This window comes from Protopterus annectens, chromosome 17.part0 (genome assembly GCF_019279795.1).
Source record: "Protopterus annectens isolate FY-2018-M chromosome 17.part0, PAN1.0, whole genome shotgun sequence".
Classification (NCBI taxonomy): Eukaryota; Metazoa; Chordata; order Ceratodontiformes; family Protopteridae; genus Protopterus; species Protopterus annectens.
This window is the reverse complement of record NC_056751.1, coordinates 383,998,059-384,013,605: the sequence shown is the minus strand read 5'-3', so window position 1 is coordinate 384,013,605 and position 15,547 is coordinate 383,998,059. Positions and strand designations below refer to the sequence as shown.

At 39.0% G+C, this 15,547-nt stretch overlaps 1 protein-coding gene across 1 annotated transcript in view; it reads right to left on the bottom strand.

The window, feature by feature from the left end:
• LOC122791678 (solute carrier family 22 member 18-like) overlaps positions 1-15,547 on the bottom strand; it is a 519,530-nt gene that overhangs the window by 440,805 nt on the left and 63,178 nt on the right. Inside the window, exon 3 of the mRNA XM_044059526.1 lies at positions 6,994-7,094. Within this exon, the coding sequence (XP_043915461.1) occupies positions 6,994-7,094 (101 nt within the window). The remainder of the gene's footprint in view (positions 1-6,993; positions 7,095-15,547) is intronic.

The window sequence follows — 15,547 nt, the reverse complement described above, 5'->3', positions numbered from 1 at the left end:
AAAGACATAGGAATTTGCAGACTTTGGATCCAACCCAGTTTGGCTTTGTCAAAGGCAGATCATGCCTTTTAAACTTGGTTGACTTTTGAAACAGTCACCAAAGCCATTGGCGAGGGAAAGGCAGTCCATACAGCCTACCTCGATCTGGCTAAGGCCTTGATACAATACCCCACTCGGGTATCATTGAAAAACTCATCAGCTTAAATGTTAACCCATACATCACAAGATGGGTTGCAAACTGGCTGAGTGACAGAACCCACAGGGTCAGAGTTGCTGGCGCCATGTCAGACTCAAAGCCTGTCACAAGTGGTGTCCCACAGGGCTCAGTCCTGGGCCCACTCTTGTTTGGCATCTACTTTTCCAAAGTACAAGCAAACACAGGAGGGTTATGGCTGACAAAGTTTGCAGATGACTGCAAACTGGGCACCATAGTAGAAAACACATCTGACACAGATATCCTTCAGAAGGGTCTCACAGAAACGGATAACTGGTGCCAGAGCCACGGCCTGAAGTTAAATGCCAAAAAATGCATAGTCATACCCTTTGGGAAAAACAAGGTTACCCCTAGCTACCAAATAGGTGGCAATCCACTGAGCACAGAAGAAGTTATCAGGGACCTGGGGACCCAGGTTGATAGTAGTCTGTCATTCGACACCCATGTAGCTAAAGTAGTTAGGAAGACCTTCTACATTGCCCACCTTATCATGAAGGGATTCTCATCTAGATCAAGGGAGGTCATAGTCTCCCTTTACTCATCACTCATCAGACCAATGATTGAGTACAATGCCCCATTCGGGATGTATCTGACCCGACACTTGCAGCAGCTGGAGAGGCCACAAAGTTCCTCACCAAAAGGATAAAGGGTCTCAAAAATCTGTCCTATGCTGCCCGACTGAAAGAACTCCAGCTCTATTCAGTCGCTACCGCTTGCTCAGAGGTGACCTTTGCCTAACATACAAGGCCATGTCAAACCCAGATTTGATGAATATGCTTCACCTCAAAAATCTAGATCCATCAGAGCCACAAGGGTGGGAGACTTAAACCTCGACACGGCTATTAATAGGACGTGCTGGAGGGATAGATTCATCACCCAAAGACTCCCTATGCTGTGGAACAAAATCCCGGTACATGTGAGGCAGAGCACCTTGCTGGCCTTGTTCAAGAGAAATCTTGACCAATGGATGGGAGATCGCAGATATACCCCAGGGATTACCTCAGTGTCACTGCTCGACAGAGGCACAGCAAAATAATGGGTATAGTTCCCCATACTAAAGGGGTGGCGTAAGCCACAAAACGATGGGCTAGGCTTGTAAATGCCCTCGGGCAGATAGCCTAGTATGAACCTATGAACCTAAGAGAGAGTTGAGGCAGGCTGAGCTCTCAGACCCTACATTTCAAGGCCTGAGGGAGGTAGCCAGTGAGGCACATGATTCTCAAGGGAAAGGGGAATCTGTATACTGGGACAAAGGTTTACTGTATAGAGAGTGGACCCCTGCAGGAGGGCTAGAGAGTGAGAGAATACAGCAGTAGTTGGTAGTGCCTACAGCCTACCATCTGGCACTCCTAGCCATGGCCCATGATATTCCCTTTGCAGGTCATATGAGCATAAAGCATACAAACAGACATATTATCCAGAACTTTTATTGTTCTGGGATTTCCAGAGATGTAACAGGGTACTGCAGGACCTGTGAGCAGTGCCAAAAGGTGGACAAGGCAGGAAACAAGGTGAAAGCTCCTTTGATGCCTTTGCCTGTGATTGATGAGCTGTTCAGAGTGTAGCTATGGATACTGTGGGGCCTCTGAGTACCCCAAGTTCCACAAGGAAAAAGTATATCTTACTGGTAGTAGATTATGGTACCAGATACCCTTAGGCAGTGGTTATGTCCTCCATTGAGGCAGAAAAGGCGACAACTGCTTTGTTTTGTTTTGTTTGAGATTTTCAGCAGGGTAGGTTTCCCAAAAGAAATACTATCTGACAGAGGTGGCAAGTCCATGTCAGACCTGCTGGCTTGTCTGTGGAAGTACTGTGAGGTGAAGTACCTAAAGGCCACCCTCTACCATCCCCAGACTAATGGTATTGCTGAGAGGTTAAACTCTACACTCAAGACGATGCTATGGGCATTTGCAGACCAGTGCAAGAGGGAGTGGGAGAAATATTTTCCCCATCTATTATTTGCTTACAGAGAGATGCCCCAGGAATCCACAGGTTTTTCATCCTTTGAGTTGCTGTATGGGCATAGGGTGAGGGGATCTCTAGATTTAGATGAGTGGGAGGGTGAGTGTGAATCCCACAAGAAGTCTGTTGTGGCATATCTTCTAAACCTCAGGACAAGGCTCAGAGAACTCATGGGGTTGGCCCAGGAGAACCTGGCAGACGCCCAACAGCAGAAAAAGATTTGGTATGACAGGAATGCTCGAGACAGAGAGTATGCTGTAGGGCACCAGGTAATGGTTCTCATTCCTGTCAGACACAACAAGCTGCAGGCAGCTTTCAGAGGGACCCTACAAGGTGGTAAGGAAGGTCAGTGGTGTTAACTATGTGGGAGAACTGCTAGGCAGGTGGCAGGGGCACAAATTGTACCATGTTAACATGATGAAACCTTACCATGACAGACAGGCCCTTGTGCTGAGTATTGACAGTGGATGGCAGGAGGAGTCTGAGGGGGATCTCATGACTGATCTTCTCAGTGAGGCTCGGACTGAAACCTCAGTGGAAGGGGTAGCAATGTCCTAGTGGCTATCCCCTACTGAGGTCTGAGAAATATAAGCAGTGTTACAGGAGTTTGGGGACGTGTTTACTGGGAAACCAGAGTGTATCCACCTGGTGTAGCACCATGTGGACACAGGATCCCGAAGGCCTATTAAGCAGGTCCCATATAGGGTGCCTGAGAGAGTCAAACAGGCTCTGAGGGAGGAGATATAGGAAATGTTGAAATTAGGGGTAATACAGAACTCCAGCAGTCCCTGGGCCTCCCCAGTGGTGCTGGTACCAAAGAAGGATGGCAGCACCAGGTTCTGTGTGGACTACAGAAAACACACAGAGTCAGATGCTTACGCCATGCCTAGGACAGATGAAGACCTAGAGCACCTGGGTGGGGCTAATTATCTTACGACTACTGATCTTATCAAGGGTTACTGGCAGGTGCCTTTAACTCCAGTGCTAGAGAGAGGTCAGCTTTTGTGACTCCTTTTAGCTTGTATGAGTTCACAAAGATGCCCTTTGAGATAAAAAATGCCCCAGTGACTTTCCAGAGGCTGGTAGATCACATCCAAGCAGGAGCAGGAGATTTCACCCTTAGTTACCTGAATGATATTGCTATCTACAGCCATTCCTGGCAACAGGATCTTCAGCATGCCAGGGAGGTGCTGGGCAGACTACAGAGGGCAGGGCTGACCATTACGCCCAGTAAGTGTCAGGTGGGTATGACAGAGGTGTCTTACCTGGGACATAGAGTGGGGAGTGGTAAGATCAGGCCAGAACCTGACAAAGTGGAAGCCATTCAGGCATGACCTGCCCCTTTTACCAAAAAGCAGGTGATGGCATTCTTAGGGACAGCACAATACTACAGAACGTTTGTCCCCAATTACAGTACCACAGCTGCTCCCATACCTCTCAACTGTCCCTGATTTTCAGGGACGTCCCTGATTTTGACTCAAATTTTAACTCTGTCCCTCTTAATCCCTCCTAAAACTAGTGACTTTTGGAGGACAGGTGGTGAATTACACTTAATGAATAATGACAATAATTAAGAGTTACAAACTTATTTTACTTCAGAAAATGTGTATTAATTCATATGCTCTGATTCTGTCAATGTTTCAAGTTAATACTACTAATATTTTAAAAATGTCCCTGATGTTTTCTTGACTTGTCCCTGATTCTGTTGAAATTTGTCCCCAATTGGTTGAGAGGTCTGGCTTCTCCCCTCACAGACTCGACAAGGAAAAACAAGCCAGTGTGGACCCCAGCATGTGAGCAGGCATTCCAGAAGCTTAAAGGAGCTTTGGGAGGACCCCCTGTGTTAGTCAGTCCAGATTACAGCAAAGAATTTGTTGTGCAGGTGGATGCTTCCAACCATGGGGCAGGACTGTACTCAGCCAGGTTTCCTGAGTGGGAGAAAAGCACCCAGTGGTATATCTCAGCCACAGGCTCCAACCCAGGGAAGAATGTTATGCAGCTGTAGAAAAGGAATGTCTAGCTATAGTGTGGGCACTGCAAAAACTTCAGCCTTAACTGTATGGAAGGAAATTCACTGAAGTTACAGACCACAATCCTTTAACATGGCTACACTGAGCCAGCCAGCCAGCAAAATTCCATGCTGCTAAGATGGAACCTGGGCTTGTAGGCATACGATATGACAGTGCAGCTAGGGTTAGCAATGCCAATGCAGATGGGCTATCAAGACAGGGAATGGGGTGAGGTATTCCTGGATAGTCAACCCTCTCAAGCAATGTTTCTCAAGGGTCTCTTTAAAAACTACCTTGAGTTTTCGGGTTTTTTTTGGGGGGGGGAGGGGGTAGAAATGTCACAAAAGGAAATACTGCCAGCCCAGCTATCTAGAATTTTATAAATAATTCTATGTCATTTGTGAATACTGATATGAGTCATACAGAAGTGTGTGTAAAGGTTAAAGGTACTGAACTAAAATGTAACCACACCATGTCCTACTGGCTTAGAATAGAAATGTATATAACCTATTGTAATTGTGTAAATGTATATGTTTTAACAGTAGAAACTAGAACACAGAGGGTTAACTTGCAAAACTTCAAGAAAATAAGTTGAAATTAAATTATTTTATGATTGTGCTATAAAAGTTATCTCTCAGTTTCAGTTCAGTAGCAGACACAATGTCTAGAGCTAGAAGTTTTTGTATTGTCTTGGAAGAGAAGTAATTACTAGGTTTGAGATGCAAAAGTGAAGTGATTTATTGTTTTATGACTTCCAGGGTCTTCAAACATCTGAGAGATATGTATTTTTCACAAAGAGATGTTAAATTCTGTTAATTTCTGACAAAGGGGGTTTAGCTTGGTAACTAAAGGCAGGTGACAAAAACGTAATGTCATCCAAGCTAACCCAGCAGTAATACTTGATATTAATTTAAGAACTTTGTCAGAGATAATATACCTGTGCCAGCCTTTCCCAGGTGTGTGTGTTTGTATATCAATCAAATCTCAATGTGTGTGTGTGTGTGTGTGTGTGTGTGTGTGTGTGTGTGTGTGTGTGTGTGTGTCTGTTACATTCTTAAGGGAAACTGCACTTTACTGTGTGTGTACTTGTCATCCTCCCAGTGTGTACGTTCCCCACTGTTGCCAGTGGTGAGAACTGAGGCTCCTTGATTACTGGGCAAGTGCAGGGCCATCACATAAGATATCAAATAACCTAAGCAATATGCACAGTTTATGTAACAGTCTGAAGAAGATATATAAAAATGTTTGAGCCTCATGGTCACTTCATTGATAACATCAGCAGTGACATTTGCGCACAATGTTATTTTAAGTGCCCAAACACAAATGCATAGAGGAGACCTTGTTATCTCTACACCCATCATCTGTGTCTATTGTCAGACTTACTATTATATAAACTCTTGAAATTCTGTAAGCAGTTATTTACACATCTTCTCCAATACTTTAATTATTATTAAAATCAAACTTTGAAAATATTTTTAGTTTAATGGCTGCCAATATATGAGTCATGGAATATTTCATAAAAACAAAATGTGTAACTGTCTTTATTGTTCATTAAGGTGCAGACTGGGTTAAAACAACATTAATTTTGTCTCCTAAACAGCCTCAGGTACACAAGGCCTGAGTTGTCAATCACATCCTGTTGCACAGAGGTTACTGACATTACTTTGAGAGTTTGTTTGCACTAACTTTTTTGTAACACTGCATCACACTGTAAAACACTTACACCTTCCAAAGTGATAAACCTTCAAATCATGTAATGCACACAGTGAAGAAAAATGAATAAGGGCTATTTTAAAATATCACTTGACAGCAATCATCATATATAAATGTAAATAGGGTTATCTATAACTGGCATCTGCTACTAGTGTGTTCTTTATATTTTATAAGTAAGACTATATTGCTTGCTTGCATGTATATTTAATATTTAATATATAACCAATATGGTCTCAGGATGTTTTAAAGAAGTTCATTACTTCCCAGTGTATCTGTCTTGTTACAAAAACAGTCCAGAAAATCATGTGTAATGTAGGAGAGTAGCAGGCAATCAGTATCCTGTCCATCAGAAAATCATGTGTAATGTAGGAGAGTAGCAGGCAATCAGTACCCTGTCCATCAGAAAATCATTTGTAATGTAGGAGAGTAGCAGGCAATCAGTACCCTGTCCATCAGAAAATCATGTGTAATGTAGGAGAGTAGCAGGCAATCGGTATCCTGTCCATCAGAAAATCATGTGTAATGTAGGAGAGTAGCAGGCAATCAGTACCCTGTCCATCAGAAAATCATGTGTAATGTAAGAGAGTAGCAGGCAATCAGTACCCTGTCCATCAGAAAATCATGTGTAATGTAGGAGAGTAGCAGGCAATCGGTATCCTGTCCATCAGAAAATCATGTGTAATGCAGGAGAGTAGCAGGCAATCAGTAACCTGTCCATCAGAAAATCATGTGTAATGTAGGAGAGTAGCAGGCAATCAGTACCCTGTCCATTATCCTACGATACTATTTCTACTTCTCCTTTGCCTACCTGTTGGCTGTTTTGTAAAGCCATATATATGAAAACATATGTACATGACAGCACGTGTATTTCTATGATAAGGGCTACAGATATTTCTGTGGTTATTACAGTGATTAGCATGTACAACAGTTTTGCACATGCTAGTTGCTGTAACAGCATGTAAAAAATCTGTTGTACACACTAGTCACCATACCAGCATGTTTAACAGGTTTGTTGGCTTCAAGCTCTGCAACAATTATTATTCATACACTTTATTTTGGTGCTCAATGAGATATCAAGGCTTTTCCTACACTTACCATTTGAGTTACACCAAAGTAGGACATCAGATACCCAGTATGTTCTGCCTTCAGTCCAAAAAAATTCATGCAGATGACAGAGAACATAACCATGAACAAACCTGCAATATGGAGGAAAAGAAACACTGTGCATTTACCATCGATGCATTCATCTTGTATTTGTCAATTCAAAGATTTAAGAAACTAGTCAATAAATATCTGCTTTTTTCAAAGCTTTTTGTACCAGGCAGGAAATATGTCTGAAGGTGCTGTGCATGTATAAAAAGTAAGATAAATTGTTTTGGTCTTCAGCTACATGCTGACTGACTAACATTATTCACTTTGGGAAAACTGAAGTTAAAACACTGGGAAACACTGGATTTTTTATAGTGTACATGAGAGCATGTATTAGTGACACTGTGGTGGAGTAATTAGCACTACGGCCTAACAGCTCCTGGCTCTCCAGTTCATTTCCTGTCTCTCTGATGAGTCTGCATGCCTTTCCTCTCAGTGTTTTTTTTTTGTTGGGTTTTCTTTTTTTCCCCCCACATCTCACAGACATGCAGATAAGTGGAATGCTTATCCTTTGTACCACCAAAGAGCATGTGTGCAGTGTGTCTGTAAATCTTGCACTGCACTGGCATCCCATCCAGGACTAGGCTGCCTTACTCAAGTTTGTAGCTCTCCTGCAATCATAAGAACGATACAGTGGATATTGTAGAATAAAAGAATGAAACTACCCACAGTATTTCTCCATTTAATTTTTACTGTCATTCCCAAATATCTTTTTTCCTCCCACACTGCTTTGCACTATATCCATTCATAATCACAACCCTCCATAAGAGAACCTATCTATTCCACATGATATCTTTTACTTTTCCCAAATAAACCCTCATTTCTTCTTATTTTGACAACATTATACCCTAGCCTTTCATACCTCTCTATTCCTTACATTCCAGAAAAGATACCCTAGCAACTTAACTCTCTTCTTGTATAGAAAGTACTTCTCTCCTTACCTATCCTCTACCAGCTTTCAGAATCCACCATCACTGAATCTCCTACTGCACTACAACTTCGTGTATCCTTCTTCATTGTTACTTCCCCACCACCTGACATCTATAAAATGCAGATTCCTGTACTTAATTACGTTCAATAGTATATGTGGTTATATGTGACCTATGTCCATTATTTTACATAGGTAAAAGAGAGGAAATTTAGCCATAGAATCTATGAACATGTATATGCCATCAAAAAGAACAACTTGAATAATGCCTTGGTGAGATACAATCATGCCAACACTGACCACAATTTTAGATTTATGGCCATTGACCATGGGGACATAGATGAAAAGAGACCATGGGGGGTGTCCATTTGGAAGTAAAAGAACTAAAATGGCAGGTTTTATTGAGAGCAGACAAGTTGCCAGGCATCAATGAAATAACTTCCATCACACCTGTTTTAAAACTGAAAGCCCTAGAAAGAAACAAAATTGATGAAGGGGTAGTATGATATTTAGCATGAATAAATAGTATAAAATCATTTCTTATTGTAGGGATATATATATATATATATATATATATATATATATATATATATATATATATATATATATATATATATATATTTGTAACATTTATAAGAAGATGTGTATTCTGCAAATTCTAGATGCATTAAGAACAGCATGTATGCATTTATTTATTCATTCATTCACACATTAGTTAAGGTTTATGATTTATGTACAACAGTTTGGCACAATTACAAATGTTTAGAATTTTTAATATATATATATATATAAATATATTAGAGAACTTCAATTTATTATGGTACATGAGGGGTTAATTTTCTTGAGATGATGTCAGTAGTTTCATCCAATCAGAACGTACAGTGCAGTATTTAAATTTCAGATTTATTTTATTCATTTGTCTGATGAAGTTCACATTTGTTAAATGAAAGTGCTCACATATTTATTATTTTTACAAATAAATTATCAAGTTATTTTATCTAGCAAGTTTTTTGTGCCTTCTTGCCTTTTGGTTTGGTGAGGTATTGTCAGTGGTTACTTGTCTTACTACTAGGTGATGTGAATGTCAGTTGGTTGGGCATAAACTCTTATCCCCTACATCTAGCATGAACTTATATAGTTTCACACAACTAATTAATAGCAACACACATTATAGCAAGACATCAAATTCACCATTAGACTGGCTCCTAGTACCAGACCCTAGCAAATACACCACCACGGGTACAATGTCAGAGTTTCCCAGTGATCATCTTCCAGTCTATAAACAACACATCCAGTTAAACAGCATATTTATAACAGAACACACAGCCGTTCCAAGTTTAACCCAAACATGGTCATTACTACTCTATCATCTATTAACTAGTAACTATTAATTAGTTAATTAATAACTTCCTAAAAATCCTCCCCTTAGACGATGCTGTAAAGGAATTCAATCCAACTTTTCTAAATATTCTAAACAGATTTGCATCTCCTAGAAGGAAAAACTAAAAACAAGTAATGCAATTTGGCTCTCTTAAAACAGAAGAATGCAGGATTCAGAAAAAGGAAAAGCACGGAAAGTATAGCAAAAAGATAAAACATCTCAATATCTTGAAAACTTCAGAATGCTTCACAATCATTCTAAAAAGCAAACAAATGAAGACAAAAAACTACACTTTAATAATGTTCAGAATAATATTAGACACGACCCTAAAAAATTTTGGGCATTCTCTAAAGAAATCTTATATCCAGGCCAAAAATTCAACAGAAACACATTTGATAACTTACCACTTGAAACTGCAATACAGTTAAACTCTTATTTTATAGATAGCATAGCATCTCTAACCAAGGATTCTTCAACATTTAATCCCAACGCTGCCCAACAGTCACACATATCACAGCATCCACTTTCACCTTCAAACCTGTACCCACATACTGTATAAAACTACTCAAACTTGACATCATTGCCTATCCTGTCTCAATCCTTATAAATAGATCAATCCAGGAATCCCATGTTCCCTCTCTCAGGAAAAAGACACACATTATCCCTTTGCACAAAGGAGGAAAATTCAACAGACATTAACAATGTTAAACCTATAGTAATCTTATCTCCTCTTGCCAAAATACTTGAAAAATGTATTCAAAACAATTGCTAGACTATCTGCTGCAGGAAAAAACTCCTATTCCCTACCCAACACAGCTTTCATAATTCTCATAGTATTAGCACCGCCCTTATAACATATATATAACGTCAATAAAGCTAGAGATAACGGCAAACTAGTCTCTTTCTTATTTCTAGATTTGTCTAAAGCCTTCAATATAGTTTGTTACAGCAAGCTTCTTCTTCAAATGTCCTTACTAGGTCTCTCCCGGCCCACCCTTCCATGGTTCAAAAACTGCCTGTCCAGTAGGTATCAGCCAGTAAAATGGCACTCCATTCTTTCTCCTTACCTTGCAGTCACCACCAGTGTACCACAAGGCTCTGTGTCCTTGGTCCCCTCCTCTTTCACATTTTCACCAACACCCTCCATACATCCACACAACAGGCCACCCTAACACAATACGGAGATGATTTCACTCTTATTTGCAGATTTGACAACATGGTACACCTACAAAAATATTCTCAAAAAGCTTTACAGCCACTGAAACATGGCTTCATAACTCACAACTCATGCTCAAATCAAAAATGAGCAAACTGCTACTTTTTCCCCAAAATTCCTCTTTCATGAAAAAACAACATTTTAAGTCCTCTCTCTTGATAATACAAGCACTGAAGTCACTTCACATAGCAAATTATTAGGGGTGATAGTGGATGGTAATCTTTCATTTGATCTGCACATACAAAATTGCATAAGAAAAACTCATCAAAAACTAGGGATGCTTTACAGAGGCAAAAACTTTCTCACCGACACAACTAAAACTACACTTGTCACCACTTATCTCCTTCCCATATTTCTTTATGTCACTCCCATTTGTACTAACCTTTAGGTTTCACAAAAATTAAAACTTGAACAATGCTATAACAAAGTTGCTAAATTTGCAGCAAATACCCCTTTCAGAGCCCACCAATGTATAGCACTGAAAAATCTATATTAGTGAAACCTAGCTCATCAACTAATATATACACAGCTTCTTACCACCTGTAAAATTATCCAGCATCTATCTGTCTGTCCAATTTACACTCCTTACCTGCATCCATCAGGTCAATACCCTCCCTCCTATCTTTCAAAACCACTCAGAAAGACTTCCTAGCTAAAATCTGGCTCTGTACTTGCTAAAACTAAAATAAACTATATTCCTAAATGTGAACAAGTACCTTTTCATTCGTTATACCTCCTTACTCTCTCCTCTTCACTTACTTCCTTACTTCTATCAAATTCTCTTCCCTGACTTTCTCTCTAAATATACCATAAGCCTGTTTTTCCCTCATTTCATATTGCAATTCTTGTTTGTATTAGGCTAACTTACCTTTAATTTCTCTACAAACTGTTTACAGTTTCATATCTTTAAATATTAAATGATTGTCATATAACTTGTACTGATTCTTAACCAATGTTTTATATCGTGACTATTTTGTTATAATTGTTTAAACTGCAGATGTTTAGTTTTATTTTTGAAGACTGTAAAATCTTAAAATGTTTTTGTATTAATTTGCAGCTTTTCTCTCTGGGCCTTCTTTGAAAATCGGCTTCTACCCAAACGCACGTTCCCGGTAATCAAATGCCAATCAATCAATCAATCAATCAATAAAGCCATTCCATAAATTTCATAAAATGTTGTCTGATACTTACATTTTTATATGTGTGTGTTTTTGAGAGTGTGTGTGTGTTTGTGTGTAGTGGTGCTGCTGTATGGCTTCTACGTTAAACTTCAGAACACCTTTAACTTATTTCCATACAAATCCTGCATTTTTGACATCAGAAGCTTCATGGTTCTGTGAAAATTTAAAAAACTGAATTATTTAAAACTGAATGTGGATTACTGTACAGAACTTTGAATTCACAGCACTTTCAAAAGAGCTGCTGTTTTTATCAGCTTTCAAAGATTGGAAGGAGTGGTTTCAAACAACTGACCTGAAGATACTTACACCTTTCACATTTTGTGCATGGGCTTATACCTTTTTATTTAAATACAAGCAGCCCGTTGGGTCTCCACTTTGTGTCCTTTGATTTCTCTTTATACGTGAATTAACTTGTTGTGGTTTGATAAGCTTTAAGACTATGACTGCATTCAGATGGTATGGTGCAGATATCATAATTACATTACTTATGCTTTAGATAGTACTGGCATCTCTTTTCCTATTATCTCACTCATATTTTCTAAGGGTGTGCTCATCTTTTGGATTATTCTGAATATTGACATTCTCCCCTAGTATCTGTCTGAATGCATTTCAGTGTAAAATATTATACTTTTATACCAGGTTATTAAAACATGGAAAATTATTAATATTATTATAAAGTTGATTTTATGTGCAATCTCCTGCTGCAGGGAAGAAATTGCTTGTCATATAAGTAACCAAAGAACAAATAAATGAAAAGAATACAACTCGCACGATGAATCAGGGAACATATCTGTTTACAAATGGAACAACTAGGTATACCACTAGGAATGTGGAGTTTGGAGATGAGATACCTCAGGGAGTATACAGATGTTGGGGCATAAATTATCTTCGGTTTATTTGGAAGTGGAGGGATTCTAAGATTCAGCCAGAAAGGATAAGGTGTTCCAGACTGCCCTATGTCATAGATGTATACTAGTTTAAGACTGAGGAATATGAAACAAGGTGTCTAATTGAGAAAGTTTTTTTTTTGATAAATGTTGCATCAAAAAATGTTGAGAAGGCGGAGGCTGTCTATCTGAGGTTAGAAGAAAAGAGCAAACCTAATGGGCAGGAGGAACGTGGTATAACTCACAGGCAAAGAAGAATATAGAGTGAAAGAAAAACAGGTGAAGAAGAATGTGGGGATCTCAGAGTGACCAGGCAAAGCAGGAGTAGTTTGTACAGATGGCTTTCATGGTACACTAATATCAAGCTATCCTAGTGGGGCTGCCACAGACTATATGATGGGAAATTTCCATAAGTTTACTTACCTCACATCTTTCTGAGGGAGAGAGGAAGGAAAAAGGATTATATAATGGTTAAGGTCTTTGCCTTACAAACAGAAGGTGCAGGGTTTGATTCTCACATGGGGTAAGTGGCTAGGCTTAGAATGGCCTACAAAGGCAGTTAGCCTAGTACCAGCCTGTGAACCTGTGAACATGCGGGACCTTTTGTTTAAAAGTGTGTTGTTTCATCACTCACAAAGATGACTATGAAACTGTCAAACTACATATACTTGAATACATAAAAATATAAATGTAAGACACTGGGTAGAACCTTATAAAGAGAAATAATGAAGCATGCCACACAAAACGTAAGTACGACAGGTGACGAATCTGCAGAAAGTTTTGTTTGGAAGGGAAATCTGCCCCCAAGCCCTGACATGTTTGTTCCCCCAAACTTATCCTTACTGAATTTGTTAACTTTGAGGTCACACTACCTCAAGTAAAGGGGATACCAATTTTTTTCAGTAAAGCAAAGTATTCCCTTTGCTCTGAGGTACTGCCATATCAACAGACTTGGTATATTTAGTTAGTAGGGGTACAAATTGCAGGTTCTAAATCAGGGGAGCTAGAGGGCATAGCTCTATGCAGAAACAAATGTTTCATAGTGTTATAATAAACTGAGGAATCAATGGGGTTTTAAAAGATGGCATAAAGTAAATATGAAATCGACTCTCTCCTTCCTTTCAAACTTCCAGCCAGGAACTTTGATAAATGATGGGTATATATATATATATATATATATATATATATATATATATATACGCACGCACCGTTATGTTTATTTATTTTTTTTTCATTATGTACACCTTTTAATAAAAGCTGATAGTCGGCCAAATTAATTGAACCATATTCTATGATAGTTGTGATGAAACAGATTCTATTTTATAGAAACTGTTGCCAACATCTACTAAACTGTAAGTTTATTTTTGACAGTTAAAGAAGTCAGCAAACTTTTCTCAGTAAGGTCAGCTTAACTGGATTTGATGAAACAAGACCTGTTCAAACAATTTGTAAGCTAATATACTGAACTCAAAGTAAGAAGAGATGCATGAGTGGAAAATATTAGCAAAAGCCATGGGAGTGCAGACACTGAAGTCTCAGATGATCCTTACATTAAAAATTTCAGGCTGTCTCAGCTGGAATAGTTCCAGTAAAGCAGACTATGATAAGCTTAAAGAAAAGTGCCTTGCATTTTGTCCTGCAAATCAAGATAACCATCAGGTGCCATTTAAGTATACGTACCACTGGACAGTTGGCTATCTGAGGCGGCATTAAAGAAATTCTTCAAGATGTGTATAGGTACTAAATTAGTTAACTGTTAAATGGTTTATGACTCAAGAACAGAGTACTCAAGAGATTACTATACATAAAAGAATGCAGATTGCATGAAAGTGAATACAGCTGCTCCTTATGGCGTGAAAAGAGCAACAATGTATCCGTGACAAATTAAAACAAGAAGGGGACAGTAACAATTACTGCAGTAGATCGATTGGTGTTGCTTGGGAGCACAGTTCTTGTTTGTGTAACAGTACACAGTAACACAAAATGAATACATGAGCTCATTACTGTGCACAACAAAAAAAAAGTTTAGTCATGGTAACCCAAAGAAGCCAAGCATTAACAAGGCAAAACGTTATAGAGCCAATGTTGTTTGACAGAATGAAAACCATTTAAATAAAGATACACTGTAGGAGAAACATGAAGCAGAATAAAACTTACAAAACTTACACAGGTGTAGCGGGATTGAGTAAATCCATGACACCTGAACAATCACGGGGTACAAAGATAAGCAAAGACAACCAGGCACAAATAAGAGTATAAATTGAAACATGTCTATCAACATGAATAAGACTTACAGTTGAATTACTGATCATGAGAAAGCAAAGGAAACAGGAAATTGGAAAAGATCGGTAGTTATGGGTAAACATGACAAAATAACAGCAAGGCAAGAAGAAATGTGTTATGAGTAAGAATAATGTAAAGCATGAAGTGCCATCATTACACTCCAATATTGGGAAAAGGTAAACATATAAAGGGATCTCAACAGCGCTTCTGTGAAGTTGTTGGCATCCATGTCTCAAACACATAATAAGCCAGTTATGACAAGACACCCAATCATAATCCTCTGTATTGTGCTTTGGAAGTAAAACAGAAGTAAAGTGGTAGCAGTCACTGGGATAGCAGACCTATAGAAAAAAGTACAGAACTAATAAAAGTGGTGCATTGCCATTCACTGAAGAGAGAATTCTTAAAATCAGTACTAAGTGAGTTACAATCAAAGATGGCTCTAAGCTTATTTCAGGCTCTGCCACCAGTAGCATGTGTAAAGAAGGATGCTAAGAGCATCCTGGGATGGGGCAATGAGAATAAATTAGAGAAGTAAGACATGAAGAATGCAGTCTAAGTCAGTGAGGGGCAGTGACTGTAAGTCTGAAAATTCGGGCATATACAGACAACTCTACCTGCTAT